The sequence below is a fragment of the Asterias amurensis genome, chromosome 10, assembly GCF_032118995.1.
Source record: "Asterias amurensis chromosome 10, ASM3211899v1".
NCBI lineage: Eukaryota > Metazoa > Echinodermata > Asteroidea > Forcipulatida > Asteriidae > Asterias > Asterias amurensis.
In genome coordinates, this window is record NC_092657.1 from 1,376,038 (window position 1) to 1,399,887 (window position 23,850).

Sequence of the window (23,850 nt, forward strand, 5' to 3'; positions counted from 1 at the left end):
TGCTTTTGCAGGTGCGTTTGAAGCTGAAGAGGACATTACAGAGTTTGTAAAGTGTAAAATAGAAAGCCTGGTTGCTAATTTAGAAACGGCTGAAGAGTCCCCCAAAGAAGGTGAGAAAGAAAAACAGATTTTGAGTCAATGTCATTTTGTAGCGTGTCACATTAACAATAATAATAAAACACAGCATTTGTAAGGTGCATTTTCTCTGTATAAACATTCAAAGACGCCGGTCCAGGTCAATAAAAGAAATCTCAAATGTGTTCGAAGGCCAGTCTGAAAAGATGTGTTTTAAGGGAGTTTTGGAAGTGAGAAATGTCATGTGTATCTCTTAGACTTTGAGGCAGAGAGTTCCAGAGGCGGGGGGAAGGTTAGAGAATGCCCTATCACCATAAGAGACAAGCCGAATCCGGGTAACAAAAAGCATGGCCGAGTGGTCTAGTGCACTGGACTCAAGTTCTAGTGGTTAATTCATCGAGTGTGGGTTCAAATCCTGGTCTTTGAGCAAGATGCTTTATTAAAATTGACCCCCTTCACCCAGATAATTGAATACCTGTGAGGGTAGAGGTTTTGAGTTTTACATATTGTGTTTAAAAAAGCCTTTGGAGCGCCACGGCAGCCCCGGATTGTATACTCCAAGTGAGCTGAGGAAGATAAAAGAATGTTATTGGCCCAATGATCAGGGCACCGATGTAAAGTGCATTGATAAGTTAGTGTAAAATGTGCTGTATAAGAACTAATTATTATTATTTAGTTTGGTGAGCTACATGTAAACACTTGGCAGCGCAGGCTGTTTACTCCCAAGGGAGCTGAGATAGTTCAAGGACTGAAATGAATGGCCCAGTGACCAGGGTTAATAATGTTCATTCTTTGGAAGAACACTATATAACTAAGAGTCAATATTATTATTAGTAAAATAAACGAAGGAGATCTATAGACGATGTGACCTATGTTTACATTCAAACCGCCCTCTGTTGACAAAACACTATATACGTCATGTTTCGCCGGGCACTGAGTTGCGTAGTCAAAGTAAGATTGCGTACACTTTCTAGCTGGCTGCCAAAACACAAAGGTTTTGCCCGGCGGTATGCGCGCAAATCATGTTATGGTTTTCGTGTGACGTCAGAGGTCACATCGTCTATAGAAGTGCACTTACTTTTTTTGTTTTTAACACACAGTTGATGAAGAAAGCAAAGCCTTCAAGTCAGCATGTGAGAAATGGCATCGACTCTTCAAAGTCACTGAAGATGAAAAGCTCGTCAACTGTAAGTTTTATCCAAAAGTATTTCAATTTGAATTCAGAATTTGAGATTTGGTGTTATTGATCAGCAGAGCGCAGGTTCAAGTTCCGGTCTTGGCAAGATACTTTAACAAAATTGCTTTGTCCTTTTGATGGGAAATAGTGATCCTAAGTGTACTAGGAATGGTAGTACACAATAAACAAACCAAGAGTATAAGGATTTAAGGCATTGCATGGTGAGGTATCAATGTATATTTGGTTTGCGGTAACCCATGTGTGTAACTACTTGCCAGGCAGAGTTTGTTCTTGGAGAACTGTCTTGCTTAATTCTACTACCGCGGAGTAGGTGTTCGGGGGTTCGGGAGACTTCCTGCTTTTTAACTTTTACCCGGGGGGATGATAAAGAAAATAGGCTGGGACTACTACTTTAGCTTATAGGATCGTGATTAACTGTACTACCGTGGAGTCAGTTCTTAAATTGGTCGCAACGTTTCGACTAGCTTGCTCTCGTCATTGTTAGAAGACGAAGAATAATTATTGTGGAAGAGTAAAAGGTTAACCCCTTTTTTCTGATTCACATAGCAAGCATCCTTGTTTACAGGTTTCCTCAGGCTTGTGAGCTACAGCAATTAGGTTCACTTATGAGGCATCCTTGGTTTCATTACCAGAAACATAGAATAAAGTACAGAACTTTGTGATTCTCTTTTGAAACAGATTATTCTTGTAGTTATTGGAAGAGTAAAGTCCCTCGACAAGGTTGGATGTACCTCAGTGTGAACCATCTCTACTTCTACTCGTTTCTCATGGGCACCGAGGCGAGATTATTCATACGCTGGACTGACGTCACGGTAATAGCTGCCTCTTTTTATTTTTTTAATATTTTAGTTTTGAGGTAATACTCAACTCACATGGCCGGACGGCCACTACAAGGTGAGGGCTACACTTAACTAATTTGGGCCATCTACTCCTGGGGCTGACACATGGTTCCCCCTTCACAGCCTGTAAGGATGTAGGCATGGGTATCATCCACTAGGAGCCACCTACTCCTGGGGCTGACACATGGTTCCCCCTTCACAGCCTGTAAGGATGTAGGCATGGGTATCATCCACTAGGAGCCACCTACTCCTGGGTTGAAACAGGGCTACCCCCTTCACAGTCCATAAGGATGTAGGCATGGGTAGCATCCACTAGGAGCCACCTACTCCTGGGGCTCAAACAGGGTTACCCCCTTTACAGCCTGTAAGGATGTAGGCATGGGTATCATCCACTAGGAGCCACCTACTCCTGGGTTGAAACAGGGCTACCCCCTTCACAGTCCATAAGGATGTAGGCATGGGTAGCATCCACTAGGAGCCACCTACTCCTGGGGCTCAAACAGGGTTACCCCCTTCACAGCCTGTAAGGATGTAGGCATGGGTAGCATCCACTAGGAGCCACCTACTCCTAGGGCTGAAACATGGTTACCCTATTCACAGTCTGTAAGGATGTAGGCTTGGGTATCATCCATTAGGAGCCACCTACTCCTAGGGCTGAAACAGGGTTACCCCCTTCACAGTCCATAAGGATGTAGGCATTGGTATCATCCACTAGAAGCCACCTACTCCTAGGGCTGACACATGGTTACCCCCTTCACAGCCTGTAAGGATGTAGGCTTGGGTATCATCCACTAGGAGCCACCTACTCCTAGGGCTGAAACAGGGTTACCCCCTTCACAGTCCATAAAGGATGTAGGCTTGGGTATCATCCGCTAGGAGCCACCTACTCCTGGGGCTGAAACAGGGTTACCCCCTTCACAGCCTATAAGGATGTAGGCTTGGGTATCATCCACTAGGAGCCACCTACTCCTAGGGCTGAAACAGGGTTACTCCCTTCACAGCCTGTAAGGATGTAGGCATGGATATCATCCACTATGAGCCACCTACTCCTAGGGCTGACACATGGTTACCCCCTTCACAGTCTGTAAGGATGTAGGCATGGGTAGCATCCACTAGGAGCCACCTACTCCTGGGGCTGAAACAGGGTTACCCCCTTCACAGCCTGTAAGGATGTAGGCTTGGGTATCATCCACTAGGAGCCTGACATTGTAACATGGTTTATACCGATCACATTAGCAATGGTTCACTCTCATAAGTTGAAACCCAACTTTTTCTTAATCTTCCAGCATCTTGAGAAAAGCAACGCAGTTATTTTCCCGGAGAGCATCAAACTATCGACCCGAGACCAGGATTATTACTTCTCGATGTTCGTTCGTCCGATGGAGACGTTCGGACTGATGGAGCAACTTGCCAATATAGCGATGAGACAACTGCTCTCCGAAGAAAGCTTTGAGCAAGACAAAGATCTTCCAACGAGAACGAGAATCAAGTAAGTGGCGTTTAAAACTTTGTGCTGCGGCTAACACTAATATTTAAAAAAATGTTGCATAACTGTGAATGCTAATAATAATAGTGGCTTCTTATATAGCGAGCATACCCATCACTCAGTGATAGTCAAGGTGCTTTAAAAGTATTTTCCTGCAAGGTAAGTGGGACAACGTTTGAATTATGAGAACTACTCCTTTTACATCTATGTAAAAGGGGGTAATTCCATGTTAATTCAACACGCTTTTGGACCTGACCCTCACGGATTTAAATGAAATGCGGTGTGCTGATTGGACTCCCTGAGAAATGCCCAAATCCCAAATTTTATGTAATTCGGATCATTTATTTTGTATTGTGTAATGTTTTACAAAGTGCTGTGACGCAACCTGCTGCCATCCATAGGACAAGGCATAATGGTGTCTTGCTTAAGGACTTGGGTGTCACAACGGGTTTGAACCAACTCTCTGCTGATCAGAAACACCAGGGTTTGAATCGGGTGCTCTTAACATCTAGGACATGACACACTATGAAACAGCCACAATTCTTTTCTCTCCAATTTTTTTTTCAGCAAAAAGAAGAAGAAAGTGTCATCCTTGAAGAGAGACCTGGATGCTCGGCTAAGGAGTGAAGCTTATAGGTGAAGCAAACCTGCTTTATAAATTGAACTTCAAAATACGAACTTGTATATTTCATTTCATGTTCTTGAATCCAAGAAACTTTCAGGAAAGCGAACTCGACCACCCATATTTAAAACTCTTTCTTTATTCTAATGAAGTTTTCTATTTCTTTCCAGACAAGTATTTCGTCTGCCAAGCATTGAGAAGCTGGATGGTAATGTTCCATGTACTCTGTGGACCCCATACAACAAGACACATGTTAACGGAGTTCTTTACTTGTCACGTAACTACATGTGCTTCGCTAGTAGGGTAAGAAAATTTGGTCTGAATTTTCATCTTTGAGAGGGCAAGGCCATTTTCATTTTGCAAAGGGCACTTCCATTGGAAATCTTGAAGGGGAACCAAGGCCAAGACAAGGTCAAGGGAGGTTGTGACCTTCTTGTAATTCTAGGCCTGCAACATTTCAGAATGTTTGTTTGCTTAGATGATCAAGGGAACCCGGCAAACTCCCACAAGGGGATATAAACACCAAGCTGGCAACAGCCAATTTTTAATACAAACATTGGTTAAGCGTCTAGGATTATGAATTGCACAAATACAAAAATAGTGATTCAGTAACTAAAGAATAAATATTCCAGTCAACTCACAACCTTGTGATTTAAATCTGCTGATCAAAACACGCCAGAGCTTGAGTCCATTGTGCGTGACCACTCGACCATGACATGCCATCCTTATCTGACTTTGTTTTTCTATAAAACTTTTTTTTTCAGTTGAAGAACCTTGTCCATGTTGTGATTCCGATGCGTGAAGTCACCGTCATCGAAAAAGTTGAGAATTCATCAGTGATTCAGAATGGATTACATGTTTCCACAAGATCCAAGGTAAGTATTTTGTGTGTGTTTTGATGTAACGTTTTAACCAGTTTTATTTTTATTTTAGATTCTTAACTTGGTAAATTTGAATGCTGTCGGCAAAAAAAGTAGCGATCATGTCTAATGAAGCCGGGATAGAAATAAATTTTCTCTTTCAACGAACAAATGGTGTACTTTCTCTTTAAATATTGCGTATAATTTTTCAAGGATACTTTTCTTGTTTGCAGATGACCATTTTGTTTGCGTCGTTAAAAGACAGAGATTTCTTGGTTCATCACATCGCAGACTTCCTCTCCAAGACAACAGAAAACACAAGGTGAGATGAAGACCCATCAAGCTCTTTATATTTACAATATCTTTGTTTTGGGGTTGCAAGTGAGAAGTCAAACTAACTCTATTAAATTGTTGCGGAAGCCGCTGCAGCCCTTGCCCTAACTTTTTTCCTTGGCCCGCACAAATTTTCACTAGTCCTTGGTGGTGACTTGGCACTCTTGACTAGTGATTGCACACTGGGCTAGTGTCTAAATCGAGCCCTGCGCTGTTAACACATAGGATTCAAACTGCCTTTAGTCATCGGGCTAGGTTGTTGGTCTAGTTGGTCAGACATCTGCTCTACCAATGCAAAGGTCGTGGGTTGGAATTGGAATACTAAATGGGTGATTTGCCTGTGGATTGAAAAACATCCGTCGGAGGCCAATCCAGAAACCTTTCGCATGTTAACATGTCATCCAACGTAAGTGGTTTAAAGGATGCAACTTCTTCTCTATAATTATATATTTTTCTCTAAGTAATAAAGCACAATTGTCCAGTCAGTTCCCTTGTTGTTTATTATGCTTAGTGTTATTTCAGTGAGTTTTATAGTGTAAGCTTTGTCATCACAAACAAATCTATTTACTAGCTTTTTATTTCTGTCAGGCATCGCAGTGACAGTGTGTCCATCGGTTCCAATAGTAGCAACAGTCTAGTGGAGCTACCGGCTAAATCCCTGGCACAAATCAGCAGCAGCTTAGGGAGTCTAGGAAGTACCAGCAGTAACACCAGCAACAAATCAGGTAAGGGTGCAATATGTTTTGTAACACCCTCTTTTTTTTAGTAACAGAATAGCTTCCATGAATTGGACTCTGTGTCCATGTTTTGTTGGAATCATATATTTTCAGTAAAATTGCAGCAATATGGTTGGCTTGGTTGGCTTGTGCGTAAAGCTCTCACCAAGGTGACCCCGGTTCGATTCCCGGCCAGGGCCATATGTGAGTTGAGTTGTGCATTGGTTCTCTGCTGTGCCACAAGGGTTTTCCAGACTATCCGGTTTCCCTCCCTCGGGAAAAATCAAACACTTTCGGTCTTTGCTGTACTCCGTGGTCATAATGGGTTGATGTGGCTGGCAGCCAAAGGCGCCCTTGCATGCCTGCTTCTCAAACACGTTGAGGAAATTTTGATGATATGTTAACATAAGATATTTTGAAAATTTGATTTCGGAATTGACCTTTATTTGACCTCTTTATGTGAATGGAAGTATGCCGAACTTTGCGTCTTGTGGCTATGGGCAGTTTGGTACAAGCCGCTTGTGGCTACGGTCTCTAAATTGTTAACACTATGATATAGCCCACGTATCTACCAAACAAGGTACTCAAGGCGCTGAGTATATACAAACTTTCCGAAATATAGGTTATTGCAGTGATGAATTTTGAGACCCAATTAGTTAGCACCTTCTCAGGGTTTACAAGGTGCTACGGCACATACAGCAGCCACAGCCAGGAACACCGGGGCGAACCCCCTTCACTTTTCAATAGGTGCACTACCGTATTTTCCTGCGGATAAGACGCTCGGCGGACAAGGCGCAGGACGCTAAAATGACAAAAAAAATTCAAACGTCAGCAGACAAGGCGCACCGCCGCACAAGGCGCATGTTTAACCGCAAACAAAAGAACACCTGGCGCCACCCGTTGTCGGTACATTGACACAAAGACGTAATTTGTTGCCTTTGAGAACCTACGTATACCGACCTTTATCCAATCAGCCAACGCTGTATATTGTAAATAACATAAAGTTTGGCCCAATCAGCGGGCAGAAACCATGGTCCACGCACTGTCTGAAGTTAATTTTATTTGCAACATGAACACAATGCCTCCCTGGACACATCCATCCGACGTCCCCACAAACTACGAGGATCCTTGCTGATACAGATACATTGCAACGACAGACGGACGTAGCGTGTGGGTGTAGTAATGTATCCTCCGGCCGGGATGTCGCTGCATGCACATTAATATGCACATGTACACAGTGGATTGCGCTGCTCAATCTCGAGATTGCACAACAGATGTTGGAGACCATGTGGGCACCGTATTGAACGATGTTCGCCGACGGGTTGCGCTAAGCCGTCGCATTTGCGCTGCCTGGAAATGCGCCAAAATTCCCACGTGACTGTGCGGATCCCAAGCATGCCCAGACATAGCCTGAACGTATGCAGTCAAATTCCATTGCGACTTGAGAGCAGTGACTATTGGGCATCTATATCACTGCACGTTCATTGTATCCAAAGGGAATCACTGGATCTAGCGGCAGGGACCTTCCGGATAAAGACAGGGGCGCAGTCTAGCCCAGACACGTCGAGTCTTGTCTCAATGCGTTTATGTTGGTTTACGTATTTTTTACCAATAGAGAGCGTTTAACCTCACGCTATTACAATGTTCCAAAACGCCCTCTAGCGTTCAATGTTTCTTGTATTTATTGTCACACTCACAGTAACAACGACTATAGGCGTGATATCTGCTTTTGTGTTGCGTGATTAAATTTACAGACCTCGGAACGGTTGCGTTTTGGGGCTAATTTTCTGTGTCGTTTTGAGAGATTTTCGAGTCTGAACTTGGACATCGTTGATTTTACAGGCAAGTTTCATGCAAGGGCAACCATGATTTTAACAACCGTTCTTACCCGAAGTTTTGAAGCAATAGAATAAAATAAACCCTCAAAGTTTACCACACAATAGCGGTTGGGTGAATGACGTTTGTATGAAGTTATTGACTGTCAATCGTTTTCGGAACGAATACCCGGCCACACAGAAAAACGTTTGTACACTGCCGACGTCTGTTGGACCGAAAGCTAGACGCATTGCGGCATTAATGGAATGAAAAACACGGTCATGGGGAATAAACACGTTGCAGCATTGTTGGAATAATTGGACCGTCTGGGGGATTGCGGCATTGTTCGAACGAAAATACGGTCACAGTGTCTGAATAGCCTTGTTCGACCGCATTATTGAGTAAGGATTCTTCACACAAAGATCGTTGATTTGAACTGGACATGAAGGTATTTTTTATTTCACGCAGTGATCATAAAAAAAAATCAATCGTCAGCAGACAAGGCGCACCGAAAGATAAGACGCATCGATGTTTTTGGGGTCTAAAAAGTCAGATAAGACGCGTCTTATCCGCAGGAAAATACGGTAGGTTCTTTTACATGCGTTACACAACACATGAGACCAATGGCTTCACGTAGCATCCGAAGGACGAAGCCATTGTTAAGTGTCCTGCTTAGGACACAAGTGTCATGGCTTGGGATCACACTCTGCTGATCAGAAACACCAGAGTTTGAATTTGGTGCTCTTATAACCGCTCGGCCAGGACACTTCCACAAGACTATAGTAGTGTACTGTTTGGTTTGGGCAACTACAGACAAATTTACCCAAACTTTATAATGCCCTCTGAAGCTTTGTGTGCCCACTATACCTCAAAATGGCTTTAAGCTGTGTGCAAAATATGCCTGTTCGAGCTCGCTGGCTCTTTTGCTCGTGATGTGATACGATATATGGCTACAATATGCCTGTTTGCATAAGCCAGAATATGGAAACATAATCCGTTTCAGCTACACTGCTGAAGCTGTCAGTAGATGGATTGTACATGACTTCGCTGACCGCCATCTTTGATGATGAACAATGGAAAAAGTGCTTGCGTGTAGGCGCTGCGCTGGACTCTCGGCTAATGATAGCCTTTCACGCGTGCATATTTTTAAAAAGATGGCCGCCAATGCAAGGGGTCAGTTCGGATGTGGCCTTGAACACCCAGCAGGGTGGATATGTGGGCATTACCAATTACAAGTCTTATTATTATTATTACAATTTCATGGTCTGGATTCCAGTCTACATTGATTTGTTGCATGTGAGTTGCTATGTGTTTGTTGTACTAACCCACTGTGTGTTTATTTTATACACCAGACCACATGTCATATTACACCATGGTCACTAGTGAAGATGATTTTAGTTTTCATTGTAAGTTTGATCAAAATCTTTTCCTTTTAGTTTGCGCTTCTTTCCTTAGAATATTCCCTGATGGGGTTCTTACCGCACTTTTGTGTTAGTTTATTAGTTGGTTTAGGGGCTGTTTATATCTCAATCAAAAGATGTTTTGGTAAAGCGTATAATTGTAGACTTCAGAATGTTCTGTACAAAGCTTTGTAATAGTATTCTTTATAATGAGGGTAGACTGTATTTAGAGCAGATTTATTCGACCAAACGCAGTTTGAGAACTGGGCAGATTTAATGAGTCATGTAGTGAAGATAGTGCCTAAATGTTTACTCTCTGTTGTTCTTCCTTGCATGACTCTGCATGCTATTGACAAGTAATCAGAGCTTAGTCAGGTTTCAGGTTGTTTATATCTCGCAAAACAGAAAAAAACAAATAGAAAAGAAAAGAAAAAGAGTAGAATAGTTGACTTCAGAATGTAAAGATTACATGTAGTTTATCAGTCGGTTTTGGGGGTTGTTCATATCTCATAAACTAAATAAACAAAAAGTTGCATCCGCTGAAAGCCATTGGACACTTTCGTAACAGAAAAGTACTTCTTTCTCAAAAACTATGTTACTTCAGAGGGAGCCGTTTCTCACAATGTTTTATACTATCAACCTCTCCCCATTACTCGTAATCAAGAAAGGTTTTATGATGAGAATTATTTTGAGTAGTTACCAATAGTGTCCAATGGCTTTAAGGTGATCCCCTGGCTGCTGCGAGGGTTGACTGTATAAATAGAACCAATTTAGTCGACCAAGCCAATGCACAGTTTGAAAAACAAGCACAATTAAAGGAACACGTTGCCTTGGATCGGACGAGTTGGTCAAAACAAAAGCGTTTGTAACCGTTTTTTATAAAATGCATATGGTTGGAAAGATGTTTCAAAAGTAGAATACAATGATCCACACAAGTTTGCCTCGAAATTGCGTGGTTTTCCTTCTACTGTGCGAACTAACACGGTCGGCCATTTATGGGAGTCAAAATTTTGACCCCCATAAATGGCCGACGTGTTAGTCGACGAGGTAAAAGGAAAACCACGCAATTTCGAGGCATGTTTGTGTGGATCAATGTATTCTACTTTTGCAACATCTTTCTACCCATATGCATTTTATAAAAAACGGTTACAAACGCTTTTCAAAGACCAACTCGACCGATCCAAGGCAATGTGTTCCTTTAACTTTTTCAAGTAGTAGAAATACTGGATGCATATTTACTGTCTGTTGTTTTTCCTTGCATGGCTCTGCATGGTATTGACAAGTAGTACCTTCCTGTATAAATGTGTATAAATGTGCGCTATATAAGACTTCAACATTATTACTATTAGTCAGTGTTTACTTTTTGTTTTCCATGCATGGTGTATTGTTTGTTTATTAACAACAGGTTCTTTCGGCTCGGCGACATCACCGGGTATGGGAACTAACATGTCCATGTTCGCCAATCCCTACATGTATCTTAACCCAGCTATTGGCATGAGCCCAGGTAGAACAGATCCCTTAGAATCACCATTGCTTCATGTCATCTTCACCGTGTTTTTTTTCTTCGTTTGGGTCAAAGTTCAATCGCACTCCATGCGCTTATTGAGCTATGTAGCTCAGTTGGAAGAGCGCCAGCAGATAATCCTGAGGTCATCGGTTCAAATCCTGCTTGAGTCAATTTTACTTTATTCAACCCCAAATCATTCAAAATATCCGGGTGTCAGACAAACATCTCACCACTTGAAGCCATTATACATTTTTAGAACAGAAAAAAAAGTTCACAAGATTACAAATAACTTACAGGGTTTACAGAAGGTAAAGGTAAAAGACACTTCTCTTGAAATATTATTACGTGAAATGCTTTATTTTTTGAGAAAACATTGAAACAATATTATCAATTCTCGACAACGAGAATTACAGTTTTATAGTAAATACATGTCATGACACGGTGGAACGTGCAGAAACAAAGGTCGGTTTTCCCGTTATTTTCTCCCGACTCCGACGATCGAATTTTCACAGGTTCATTATTTAGTATATAAGTTGTGATAGTGTCGGCCTTTGTACAATACTGTTTACCGAAATTGCCAATGGCTTTAAGCAATTACCACATCATCTTTTATAGCCATACAATTTTCCTAAGAGACCACTCTTGATCAAATAACTTCATTTAACAGGAGCTCAAAAATATACAAAACCAATTTTAAAAAATTTGCATAAACTGCAGTAATGACCTTGTCACCAAAGCTATCAAAACATTTTAAAATTTATCCAAATCACATGACGTTACCACCACAATCTTGATTGCGCTTATGTAGGAGTCAGTTTCACTCTGTTTTCAGAGTTCTCCCTAGCCTTGCTCAAGGCAGTCGCATTATTTGCTCCGAAAAGACGCAGCTGTAAACCCACCCGCCGTATACCCTGTGCATGGTGTGTGCGATCACACCGAATGACCCACCCGTATACACACTGTCACATCGCACGAATACTGTTCACACAAGTCATCGCACTCGTACACCACTAACCGCATGCGGAGGCCGTCAGGCCGACAGCCTTGTCGGGTCTGTATCTTCCCATTTTAATGTGTTGTATTAAAAAAATTCCAATAGTGGACGAAATTGGGGGGGCTCTACGATATGCTAGTATGCAGCTCATGAATATGTATATCGTTCGTCAGACCTATCAGACAACACAGGATGTGAGGCAAATGAACTATTCATTTTGACGTCCAATCACGCACTTCCCTTATCACGACCTTTGGACCCTATCATGCATCCGTGGTGGTGGTGTGTGAGGTAAACATGTCTCGTCTTTCGCGGGCATTATGGTAATGAGCTGACCGTGGGAACTCTTCGCTTATTATAGTAATGAGGTCAGTGGCTTCAACACAGATCCTACAAGGCTGTCGGCCTGACGGCCTCCGCATGCGGATAGTGTACGGGGGCATCGTGTCGTGCGATGTTACGCACAGTGAATACGGGTGGGTTTTACGCACAGTGAGTACGGGTGGGTTTTTATACAGCGGCGGTCTTTTTTCGGAGTGAATAATTCGACTGCCTTGAGCAAGGCTAAGTTCTCCCTTAAAAATGGTCCGCTGGCCAACATGACAGTTAAAACAAGCGATGCTCAGTCAGAATTCTCTCCAAGCGGTCCGACTGGTTCGTTTATTATATGTACTTCCCATTGCTACATGTAAACCACTTCATATCAGTTCAACTTAATAATCCCATATGCTACATGTAGATGACAATGGACCCTTCCCATGAAATATGCTAATTACACGCATGCGTACAGACCCTTGGTTGGCAAATGCCATAGAGTTGTGCACTAAGCAGACGCACAATCGCATCTGTGTCACGCATCCATTAGCCGTGTATGAAACAGCTCAATGTTCCCTCATTTTGCCAAAAAAAAACGTTACTGCTCATGCGCTATGTGCAATTTACATATTCCATGGGAAGGGTCTTTTGACAATGTTGAAAGAAATCTTTAAACCAGTGAAAAAGCTTGCGGACAAGTGAAATGACAAACTATAACTATTCATGCTGGCTAGTAACTGAAAAAGTTAAGGGCAAACCCTTGTGTTATACAGCGTAGTGCGCATTTTAGGTAGTGCATGTTTACAATTGAAAATCGCACCATAATTGTATGAGCGGCTTTTTGACCTGCAAAACAATTTCTCGGAAAATAGTCTTTGCATAAACACCCTATCAGCTTTAGTCTGCATTGATCATGTAGTACATCCACGGTCCATTTTCACAGAGTTGATAAATATTGCTTATTAAAATATTTATGCTAAGAAATTCATAGGAAACCAGTCATATGCACAATAGTCTTCACATGTTATTTTGGCTGGTGACCGGTTTCTGCTAAGCAGGCAATTGCGGTGATGGGAAACATTGTGTGCTAAAGTAGTGTGATGTTTTATTGTCACATGTAAAATAACACTATACAGTGAAATGAATTTCGGTATTGCGCGTCTAAAAACATGTTGGAATATTGAGCAAACTTTTGATTTTTGCGCTCTTTAAATGACTTTTGATTGATGGATTGATTGATTGATAGATTGATTGATTGATTACCCCCTTTCAGATGACACCAACGATCTCTCAAACAGTTTGTCAGTCCAGCTGCAGCCGGCGTTGATCACGTTGTTCAATCGACGAGGATCGGACGAGATTTCCGTCAAGGAGTCCGTCAAGACGCACTTATGGGATATTCACTTCAAGGAGTTTGGAAGGTAATTTTTAGCCCAACACAAAAATAGCACTTTATTCAAATTGGGCTCATTGTAATTACTGCACAACATGGCACCATCCTATATTGACCCATTTCACCTGACGTCATCAGCAGAATAATCTTGGATGCGCCATTTTGGTGGTCAATGTCAACGTGTGTTATTCAGTGAAGTGCGCATTTTTAGGTGACGCGGCGTTTACACGTAAGCCTATTGACTACCAACATGGTGAGCGTGGCACAGTCGCCGCACATGCAAGGGGTCAATATGAGTGAGCTCCATGAGTGCCTTTTTGGCGGATACCGGCGCTCTACAAGACTTCATTGTTATTATTTCATCTTATCACAGCATGCAAAAGAAAGATCACTTTTTTTTTGTGCCAGTAACTCCTTGAGTCGGGGAGAGAAAATGTCTGAGAGATATTCTTTGTTTGTGTATGTTCAGGGGTGTGTCAATGTATCGGACTATTGACACCCAGGAATTGATTGTTAAAGGAATTCCAGAGGGTCTACGAGGGGAAATCTGGCTGCTCTTCTCTGGTGCTGTCAATGAGGTAAGCTACAGGGCTAGTGTTTGGCCTAAAATGCCACATTATTGTTATTGCTATTATTATATTTTGTTTCTTCTTGTTTTTTATATTATCATTTTGGTTGTAGTGGTGCTTTTTAATTTGTATAAATTTGGTTGCATTTAGGTTGATTTCTGAAAGTTATAGAGTGATTGATTGATTGAGTTCACATTACAAAGACCCCTTGGTATGCATTTAATATTTGGACTGGTCGTAGTTGGTAAGTCATCGCGTGACATGTGTATGTACATGTATCCGTTGCATGCTTAAAGCTTTTACTACTTCCAACTCCATAACTGGCATACATTTGTGTGTAATTCTACTCCAAATCACCCATTTCATTGTTCAAAAAGCAATGTGTATGGAATTTTTCAGATGGCGACCCAAGCTGGTTACTATCAGTCTTTGGTGGAGCAGAGCCTAGGGAAGGACAGCATTGCGACTGATGAGATCGAACGAGATCTTCACCGATCGCTCCCAGAACACCCAGCCTTCCAATCAGAGCTTGGTATTGCTGCATTACGACGGGTCTTGACTGCCTACGCATATAGGAACCCAAGTATAGGTAAGATACCAATTAAGAACATGATCAATCGCTGCATTACGCTGGTTTCCTGACGGCCTATGCTTCTTATAGAAACCCAAGTATAGGTAAGAGACCAATTAAGAACTTACTCCTGGCCCTGACTGCCCACGCTTATAGAAACCCAAGTATAGGTAAGAGACCAATTAAGAACTTACTCCTGGCCCTGACTGCCCACGCTTATAGAAACCCAAGTATAGGTAAGAGACCAATTAAGAACTCACTCCAGGCCCTGACTGCCCACGCTTATAGAAACCCAAGTATAGGTGAGAGACCAATTAAGAACTCACTCCAGGCCCTGACTGCCCACGCTTATAGAAACCCAAGTATAGGTAAGAGACCAATTAAGAACTTACCCCTGGCCCTGACTTTCCACGCTTATAGAAACCCAAGTATAGGTGAGAGACCAATTAAGAACTTACTCCTGGCCCTGACTGCCTTCGCTTATAGAAACCCAAGTATAGGTGAGAGACCAAGTAAGAACTTACTCCATGACAGTGAAGTTAACGAGAAGTCCCTTCGATCCACTAAGCGAAAGTAGTATTCCTGGCCACAGGGAAGATCCAGCATTTGCGAAAGCACGATCCCCCCATAAGGTGTGAGTTTTAGGAACCACAAGTGAAAAATAATCGGAAGATCGAAGACTCATTGAGGGATGATATTGAACGAACAGATTAGTATTGTACTCAGGAGCAGGGCCCAATTTCATGGCTCTGCTTACCGTAACCACAGAATCGGCGCTTACGGAAGCAGGGAATTCTGTGCTAACGACAAGCGTATTCCACGGGTTAGCGGCGAATTTGGGCTTCTTCACATGCGTACTTTACGTTACTAGACATTCTATGCTTACAAGGCTAGCGAAGAAATTCGGCGCTTGCACGTAAGCGGGGAATCGCAATTGTAAGCGCAGAATTCGGCGGTAAGCAGAGCCATGAAATTGGGCCCAGATCCTTGCAGGCAATGAAAGACAAGCAAAAGTAGTTGAATATGAGATGATAAGATCAAATGTTTTTTGTCTCACCAGGTTACTGTCAAGCCATGAACATTGTGACCTCTGTCCTCCTACTGTATGCAAATGAGGAGGAAGCATTCTGGTTGCTAACGGCGATATGCGAGAGGCTACTACCAGACTATTACAATACGCGTGTTGTTGGCGCCCTCATTGATCAAGGTTGGTAAATGCTTTATACTATCGAAAGCCGCTGAAGGCTTCTTACCTTAAGTTTTATTAACACTAATTTTTATGAGTGATTGCCAAACGTATACATGACTTTAAATGTAAGTCATTTTTATTTTTGTCTCTACAGGAGTTTTTGAAGCTCTGACCAAGGAATACTTGCCAGATTTATACACTAAGATGGAGAAGCTTGGGATTCTCAGCATGATCTCTCTGTCATGGTTTCTTACCATCTTCATCAGGTGAGATACTAAGCTTGTCTTCTTAAAGGAACACGTTGCCTTGGATCGGTCGAGTTGGTCTTTGAAAAGCGCTTGTAACCGTTTGTTATAAAATGCATATGGTTAGAAAGATGTTTAAAAGGTAGAATACAATGATCCACACACATTTGCCTCGAAATTGTGTGGTTTTCCTTTTACTTTGCAAACTACTACAATCAACCATTTATGGGATTCCCATAAATGGCCGCCCTTGTTTGTTGACGAGGTAAAAGGAAAACCACGCAATTTCGAGTGATACTTGTGTGGATCATTTTATTCTACTTTGAAAATATCTTTCTAATCATATATGCATTTTATAACACACGGTTACAAACGCTTTTCAAAACCCAACTCGACCGATCCAAGGCAACGTGTTCCTTTAATGTCGTTGGGCTTTCCTTTCCTTCTTGTCCCAGCCTTGCCAGGCCTGGTATTCCACGCAGATACAGGTGTGATATGGATCACCGGATGATTAATAAATAATAAATATTTCGTTGTCTTATAGCGTCATGCCATTTGAGAGTGCAGTTCAGATCATGGACTGTTTCTTCTACGATGGAGCCCGAGTCATCTTCCAGATCGCTCTCGCAGTTCTCAGCGCCAACTACGACCAGTTGATGAAGTGTGAGGACGACGGAATGGCCATGACGGTTTTGAGCACGTACTTGGAGAGTGTTCGTAACAAAGACGCTACAATGCCCCATATGCCTCATACGTCAACACTGGGTGGGATGACCATCAATAGAAAGGTGAGTTAAAATACAAAGTTTTAACTTTCTCTCTTATATGAAGAAAGTGGGCACATCTCTGATTACATCATGGACTAGCTTTGTTATGTGACATGTATGCTACGCTTTTTGGCTTCAATTTGCACATTTTTTTTTGCAAATTTTTGATCATTACTTTAAATCGCTATTGTTTTACAAATACTGAAGTTCGTATGCCGAGGGTGTCTAGCTTGTAATCTCTCCCCTCATACATTGATTTGCTTGTTTTACTGTGGTGTTTTGAAGCTAATTGTCTATTGGCAGAGTTTTTAAACTTTGTTTTCATAGTACATTGTACCTGTAAAATTAGGCTTTTAATAATTTTTACTGACTCTTATGTTTTGCTTATTGGTTAATTTTGCTGTAAACTTAAGTTCCGCTTCTGTTTTTACCTGTGAAGCACCTTGACGTCCTCTCATAAGGCACTCTATAAATATTATTATGCTGCAACAAAATTAATTTAATGACACTGTGATATATTCTTCGTCATTACAGCCGGATGTTGCTTTTACTAATATTATCTTATTTGCTTTGTATACCCCATGAGAATTTTCTTGCGGATTTGTGTGCAATATAAATTTTCTCTATTATCATTATTATTATTATCTAGATCTATCCTTGTACTCGTTATTGGAATACAAAGTCTCACTGTACATGGCATTTTCCTCTCTTACTTTTTTTTACAAATTTCATTTGCAAGTAGATATACCCAGCAAGTAGATGTATACATGGTGTTACCGCAAACCAAGTACACATTGATGCCTCACCACTCAAAACTGATTATTGACGTTGTGATATTTTCTTCGTCATTACAGCCGGACATTGACGTCTCAGACCTCATCCACAGCGCGTACTCCAAGTACGGCTACATCCGCACCGATCAGATCAAGAAGATGCGTCTCAATCAGCGACTACGTGTCGTACAGGGGCTCGAGGACACCGCTCGACGGACCGTCGTTCGTAGTCTAGCTGGAGAGGTGCAATTCAATACACAAGAACTAGAAGAGCTGTATACCATCTTTAAGGTGCGTCAAATTTGTTAGTTTGCAATTTTTGGACATTTTGAAATTTTGTAGCTTTTAAAGTGTCAATTGTCTGTAATTGTACGTCTTACTGTATTTTCTGTATTGGTATTTAACTTATGGCCGAGCGGTTAAGAGCATGGGATTCAAGCACTGGTGTTTGATCAGCAGGGTGTGGGTTCGGATCCCGGTCATGACACTTGCTACATAAAATTGGGGAGGTAGTGCTTACTGCTCTACCGGCCAGGCTTTGAATTGATGATACCCAAGCCTACATTCGTATGGACTGTGAAAGGGGTAACCCTGTTTCAGCCCTAGGAGTAGGTGGCAACGGCCTCTGGAAAATATAATTGTAGCCCACACCTTGAAGTGGCCTTCAGGCCTTATGTGTCAGGCGACTTGCATAAAAAAAAAATTAAAAAAATGCTGTGGTTGTTTTTGTGAGAGTTGTTTTGTGATTTTATGTTTCAATTGCCAATGGAATACAAATATCTGTATTTTTAGTGCAGACATAATAAAGAAATGTAATCATAATGTAATGTTGAGTTGAGTAAAGACCAAAGTTTAGGCCAAAGTCGTAGAGCTTGATAAACAGACAAATTTGATGGATGATAAACTTGCATCGGTAATAAAAATATTATTAATGTGTGTAAAGTACCCTTTACTAATGGTACATTTACTTTCCCCGTTTGTTATTCGTACTTGGTAATTATTATTGAGGTCGAATAAGCATCTCATCCCATGTTTTAATTTGTTTTCAATTGTTTTTTTAACAAATAATGTCAACATTTAATTTGTTTCCCCCTAAAATGCTAGGAGTGTTATTACTTTTTAGGAATTTTGTGTGAATATAATTTAAAAAGAAGATTTGATTTCTGTAAAAAAGAGTCTGCGTTTGACTTGTTTTCTCGATTTCGATACGTGCGAGACTTGCACAGTCCGCTGTATACTTGATTCTTTACAAGTCCCCTTTCAATAAAAATCAACTTTTTCTTCCTTTTGTGTCTTTCCAGGAGGAATATTTATCTAGTAACATCCTGAGTGGAACACCAGTCCTCGACCAAACACAGCATTTCCTGACAACTTTTAAGATTGATGTCGAGAAGTTCCGGACGTTATTCTTGACTTTCTCGCCGTGGGCCTTTGGGACTCAGGCTGACCTGCTCGCTATCAGGGCATTCAGGGTAAATATGAACAGATTCAGAAAGTTTTATTAGCTACATGTGAGCAAATGGGAAACTTTAGACTATCTGCCAATCACCAAGAGAGGGCGCTCTTCACCAGGTAATGTCAACAACTTAGGAATAGGAGAAGCATGAGTGACGGTCACTGACAGCAAATACCTTGTGTTTTGCGTGTTTTTGATTTTGTATTTTAGATTTAGCCAAACTGTATTTTGTTTTTCATAACACATTGCCAGCATAAACCAAACTGTTCTGAAACAGGACGTACTGGACACGAGTTCCCCAATGATAACAAGCGGTATGCATGAGTTTTTGGAAGTGTTTCTTCTAGGGTAATTAGCGAAAATTCCAAAATGCTGACCTACCAAAAATTGAGAAGAAATCTGAAGTTAAGTTGTATGACAATGTATCTGATTTAATTTTCAAGAGGCTGAGAGACTTCTAAATATTTGTTGAGTATTTTTGAATTTTTAGCATTACCATTGTTTGCTATAGTAGTTGTGCACCCTTACCTGGTAGGTCTGCTGCCCTCTAGTGGCAGAGCTTTCAAAAAGTCTCCCATTGGCTTCTGGGCTGCACACATCTAAGGAGTTGAGTTTGCTTCAGAGATGTTGTTAAGTCACTGTTTGATAAGGCACGGGGAAACTGGATTTGAAGATCTCTTGAATGAATCGTTTATTGTCGGAATCTGTAAATTGGGTGAACGGAGATGTTGATGACAGTTTGGCCAATTTAAGAATTACATTAAGCAAAATAGTTAAACAGTAACAGTTAAACAATAATAGTTAAACAATAACTACAAATATATTAAATGGAAAATGAATAAAACTAAATCCCGGTCGCCATCTTGGCGAACCACATATCTCATGTTTACCAAAAGAACATTGATTAAAAATACACTAAATAGCACAAATATATTGATTTTAAGAAACAATCAATTCTCATGCATTCTATTGATAAATAGGTAAGACTTGAAAGTTTAAGAAATGAGGCATAAAGATATAATAAAAAAAATAAGAATCATATATGTACCTGTAAATTGGGTGAACAGAGATGTTGATGATAGTTTGGCCAGTTTAAGAATGACGCTAACGGTTGGAAATACAAATGAGAACAAAGGGAGCGCTACGCAAAGCAGGAATTAACCAAAATTAAACGGGGGGTGTTGTTTTTATGTACACCTGGCCGTGACACATAAATCAAAACAAGAAATTCATAAATATTTGGGGTTTGTTTTCAGCTTCTAGACGAAGACAGAGATCACTTGATCAACTTCCGTGAGTTTTCTTGGGGTCTAGGCATCATGTGTCGAGGGGAGTTACCAGAGCGTCTACGCCTTCTCTACAACCTCCATCTACCTCCAGCTCTCCTCCCTGAAGACATGGAGAGTGTGTCTGGAGACACTCAGACTGGTAGTTATATCTTTCATTGTGGTTTTTCCCAATGCTTTGTTTCGCATTTTTAATCTAGGTTAGTTTGGTTTATTTCTATTGCCTGGTGGCTTTCTGTGCACTTAATTTATTGTCTGTGTTTTTAAATTTTTTTATTGTGAGACACTTTGGGGTACATAAGGCGCCATATAAATGCATTTTATCATTATTTTATATTATTAATATCATTAAAGGGTTTGGAAAATGATAGGGCTTTCCTGGGGTTTGATTACCTGGGGATTGTCCCTGCAGTGTGATTTTTGGGTTTTGATAATGATGGCATTTTCATCTTCTCTCCTCTTCAGATGGAGACAGTACCGTCGGCCAACCCTCCCCAGAGGAACCAGACGAAGCAGAGGCTGCCCTCGACGCCGTCGAGTATTTTGAAAACACTCTCAAGACGCCTACCTCAGAACATCCTCCAGTAAGAACCTAACATCTCTTACAACCCCCCCCTCCTCTCTCTTTTCATGTTTTTCAATCTTGACTGCTTATGTAACGCTAATATACATGTACTCTTATATAGGATTTGAGGCATTGCATGGTGAGGTATCAATGTATATTTGGTTTGCGGTAACACCATGTGTGTATCTACCTGCCAGGTAGAGTTTGTTCTTAGGGAACTGTCTTGCTTTATTCTACTGCCGTGGAGTAGATAATCGGAGGTTCGGGAGACTTCTCAGTTCTGAAAAGAACTGTCCTGCTTTTAACTATTACCAGGGCGGATGGTATAGAAATTAGACTGGACTACTACTTTAGCTTATAGGGTCGTAATTAACTGTACTGCCGCGGAGTCAGTTCTGAAATTGGTCTCAACGTTTCGACTAGCTTGCTCTAGTCATCGTCAGGAGACTCTTATCAAATAATAATAAACCATAATGATTGTTTGGCTTCTGACTGGCACTCTGTATATTGATAAAATAGGGAGAACTGGTAACATTAGGGCTAGATAGATCAGTTGGTAGAGCGCTGGCATGTCAATCCAGAGGTCATTGGTTCAAATCCCTCTATTGACCCTTGCACGCATGTCACATTCGACAACTGATGCCACGCTCACCATGTTGGTGGGCAGTTAGGTTTACGTGTATTAACGCCGCGTCGCCTAAAATGCGCACTTCACCGCATAACGCACAGCATAGAGTTGTTATATGAAAACGCACAGTGAAATTGCCCACCAGTATGGCGCATTCAAGATTTTTCTGATGATGACGTCAGGTGAAATGGGTCAATAGACAATTTTTGTTTGTTCAACCTCAAATGATTTATATTCTTAATTACACACCTCTTGTTGACAGTCCTTGCAAACCTGTCTATTCTGTTGTCATTTGTTATTTTTGTTTTGTTACTCCCACCTTTTCTGCCTTCCCCCTTTTAAAAACTTTGTTGTACCCCCTTTGCCTGCTGTTTTTTTTTCAAGATTTGTTGGTTGATTATAATCTAGTTGAATTCCTTTTAATATTTCATATTTGTAAAGTTTTATTCAGATTGTATATTATTACATGTACTTGTATTTTTGTAATTTTAAGTGAAATTACCAAACAATAATAATGTTGCCTGTTTATGTAAGTTGTGTTCTTAGTCATGTTAGTTAGCCTTCTGAAAGACTCTTTTAGGGATGAGAAATCGAGACTTTCATCTGAATTCACACTTTTCATGTCTGTCTGCAAGATTTAAACCAAGATGATTTTTTTTAAATTGCCAGGAACCGATACCAATATGTGATAGTGCAGACAAGACTCAATCCTCGCCCGAAAACTCTGAAGACTTGTCAGGGCAAACTTCTTCCGAATCACCCACAAAGACCCCACCTACAGAGGGGGACAATGAAGAGGAAGAAACAAAAGGAGACGTCTTTGATCCGACGGGAGATGAACTTCAGACTGTCTTGCTGGAAAGAGAACAATCCACAAATAAAAGAGGTAAAGTAAAACAAGATGTTTGAATTTTTAACAGCAAGTAATAAACCACAAGGGATGTTAACTTTGCTCAACTCCAACAATTGTTTTATTTGCCCCCACCCCCCCCCCCAACCCCCAATTTCCCCGGTTCATAGTTCCTGCGAATGTGAATGCGAAGCGAATGTTGACGTCACAAATTCGCAATGAAAAATTCGCAGCAGTTCAACCCTGCTCAACTCACTTGCGAATATCGACAATCGATGCGAAAGGAAGGTTGTGACGTCAAATTCAGGTCAAATTCGCATCGCTTGCGCATTCGCAGGAAGTATGAACCGGGCTTTAGGACTTCTCAAAAGTCTCTTTTAGCTAAACTTTTGTATGTTTTGAATCATCTACCACAAGTGCTTGCTGGGGCCCACATTAATTGGCTTTTGTGTTAATTTTTACTTTGTAACATTTAAATGCAACTTTTGTTCTTTTAACTTTGTACATTGAAATGATTTCGGTCTTGTCTTTCAATTTGCTGTGTATTGCTAAGAGCCACTTTGCTCTTGTGTTTGTGTATTTTTTGTCATTTCAACTTTGTGATATTTTAATGCAATTTGTGTTCTTTTAACTTCGTACATTGAAATGATTTTGGTCTTATTTCAATTTGCTGTATATCATGTATATTGCTTAAGCCACTTGGCTCTTGTGTCTGTTGTATTTTTTGTCATTTCAACCTTGTGAAATTTTAATGCAATGTTTTGTTTCTTTTAACTTCGTACATTGAAATGATTTTGGTCTTATTTCAATTTGCTGTTTATCATGTATATTGCTTAAGCCACTTGGCTCTTGTGTCTGTTGTATTTTTGTAACTTCAACCTTGTGATATTTTAATGCAATTTGTGTTCTTTTAACTTTGTACATTGAAATGATTTTGATCTTATCTTCAATTTGCTATGTATTTCTAAAGCCACATGGCTCTTGTGTTTGTTGTATTTTTGTAATTTTAACTGTAATATTTTACTGCAGGTTTAAGTTCTTTTAACTTTGTATACTGAGGCGATTTTGGCCTTTGGGCCACCTGCTTCAATTAACTGTGATAATAATAATAAATAAATAAATTGTTTTCTTTCTTAAAAACTTCTGGAATTGGTTGCTTTCAAACTGCCTCAGAAGATATGAACGTACAATTGTAGTTACAACAACAAGTTATTTATTGTACAACAGTTTCTCTATATTTTGTATTGCCCTACCACATGTATTGTATTCTGGATTTCTTCTTAGCTTAGGCTTACATTTCCATTTTAATTATTAGACATGTGTAGGCTATGTTAGTCTTTATATTTAGCTCCATGAGCCGATTCGTGCGCTTTATAAGTTTTCACTTTTCATAATAAA

At 40.7% G+C, this 23,850-nt stretch overlaps 1 protein-coding gene across 2 annotated transcripts in view; it reads left to right on the forward strand.

The window, feature by feature from the left end:
• LOC139942831 (TBC1 domain family member 9-like) overlaps positions 1 to 23,850 on the forward strand; it is a 33,720-nt gene that overhangs the window by 2,236 nt on the left and 7,634 nt on the right. The window contains exons 4-24 of one of the 2 annotated variants that reach the window (XM_071939612.1): positions 12 to 110; positions 1,176 to 1,262; positions 1,952 to 2,085; positions 3,399 to 3,601; positions 4,166 to 4,234; positions 4,391 to 4,523; positions 4,985 to 5,095; positions 5,314 to 5,402; positions 6,002 to 6,138; positions 10,750 to 10,848; positions 13,434 to 13,581; positions 14,023 to 14,131; positions 14,522 to 14,711; positions 15,754 to 15,900; positions 16,037 to 16,148; positions 16,672 to 16,915; positions 17,749 to 17,958; positions 18,969 to 19,139; positions 20,380 to 20,551; positions 20,875 to 20,993; positions 22,272 to 22,488. In XM_071939612.1, coding sequence (XP_071795713.1) covers positions 12 to 110; positions 1,176 to 1,262; positions 1,952 to 2,085; positions 3,399 to 3,601; positions 4,166 to 4,234; positions 4,391 to 4,523; positions 4,985 to 5,095; positions 5,314 to 5,402; positions 6,002 to 6,138; positions 10,750 to 10,848; positions 13,434 to 13,581; positions 14,023 to 14,131; positions 14,522 to 14,711; positions 15,754 to 15,900; positions 16,037 to 16,148; positions 16,672 to 16,915; positions 17,749 to 17,958; positions 18,969 to 19,139; positions 20,380 to 20,551; positions 20,875 to 20,993; positions 22,272 to 22,488 — 3,000 coding nt within the window. The remainder of the gene's footprint in view (positions 1 to 11; positions 111 to 1,175; positions 1,263 to 1,951; positions 2,086 to 3,398; positions 3,602 to 4,165; positions 4,235 to 4,390; positions 4,524 to 4,984; positions 5,096 to 5,313; positions 5,403 to 6,001; positions 6,139 to 10,749; positions 10,849 to 13,433; positions 13,582 to 14,022; positions 14,132 to 14,521; positions 14,712 to 15,753; positions 15,901 to 16,036; positions 16,149 to 16,671; positions 16,916 to 17,748; positions 17,959 to 18,968; positions 19,140 to 20,379; positions 20,552 to 20,874; positions 20,994 to 22,271; positions 22,489 to 23,850) is intronic. The other variant, XM_071939614.1, reaches the window with a different exon arrangement.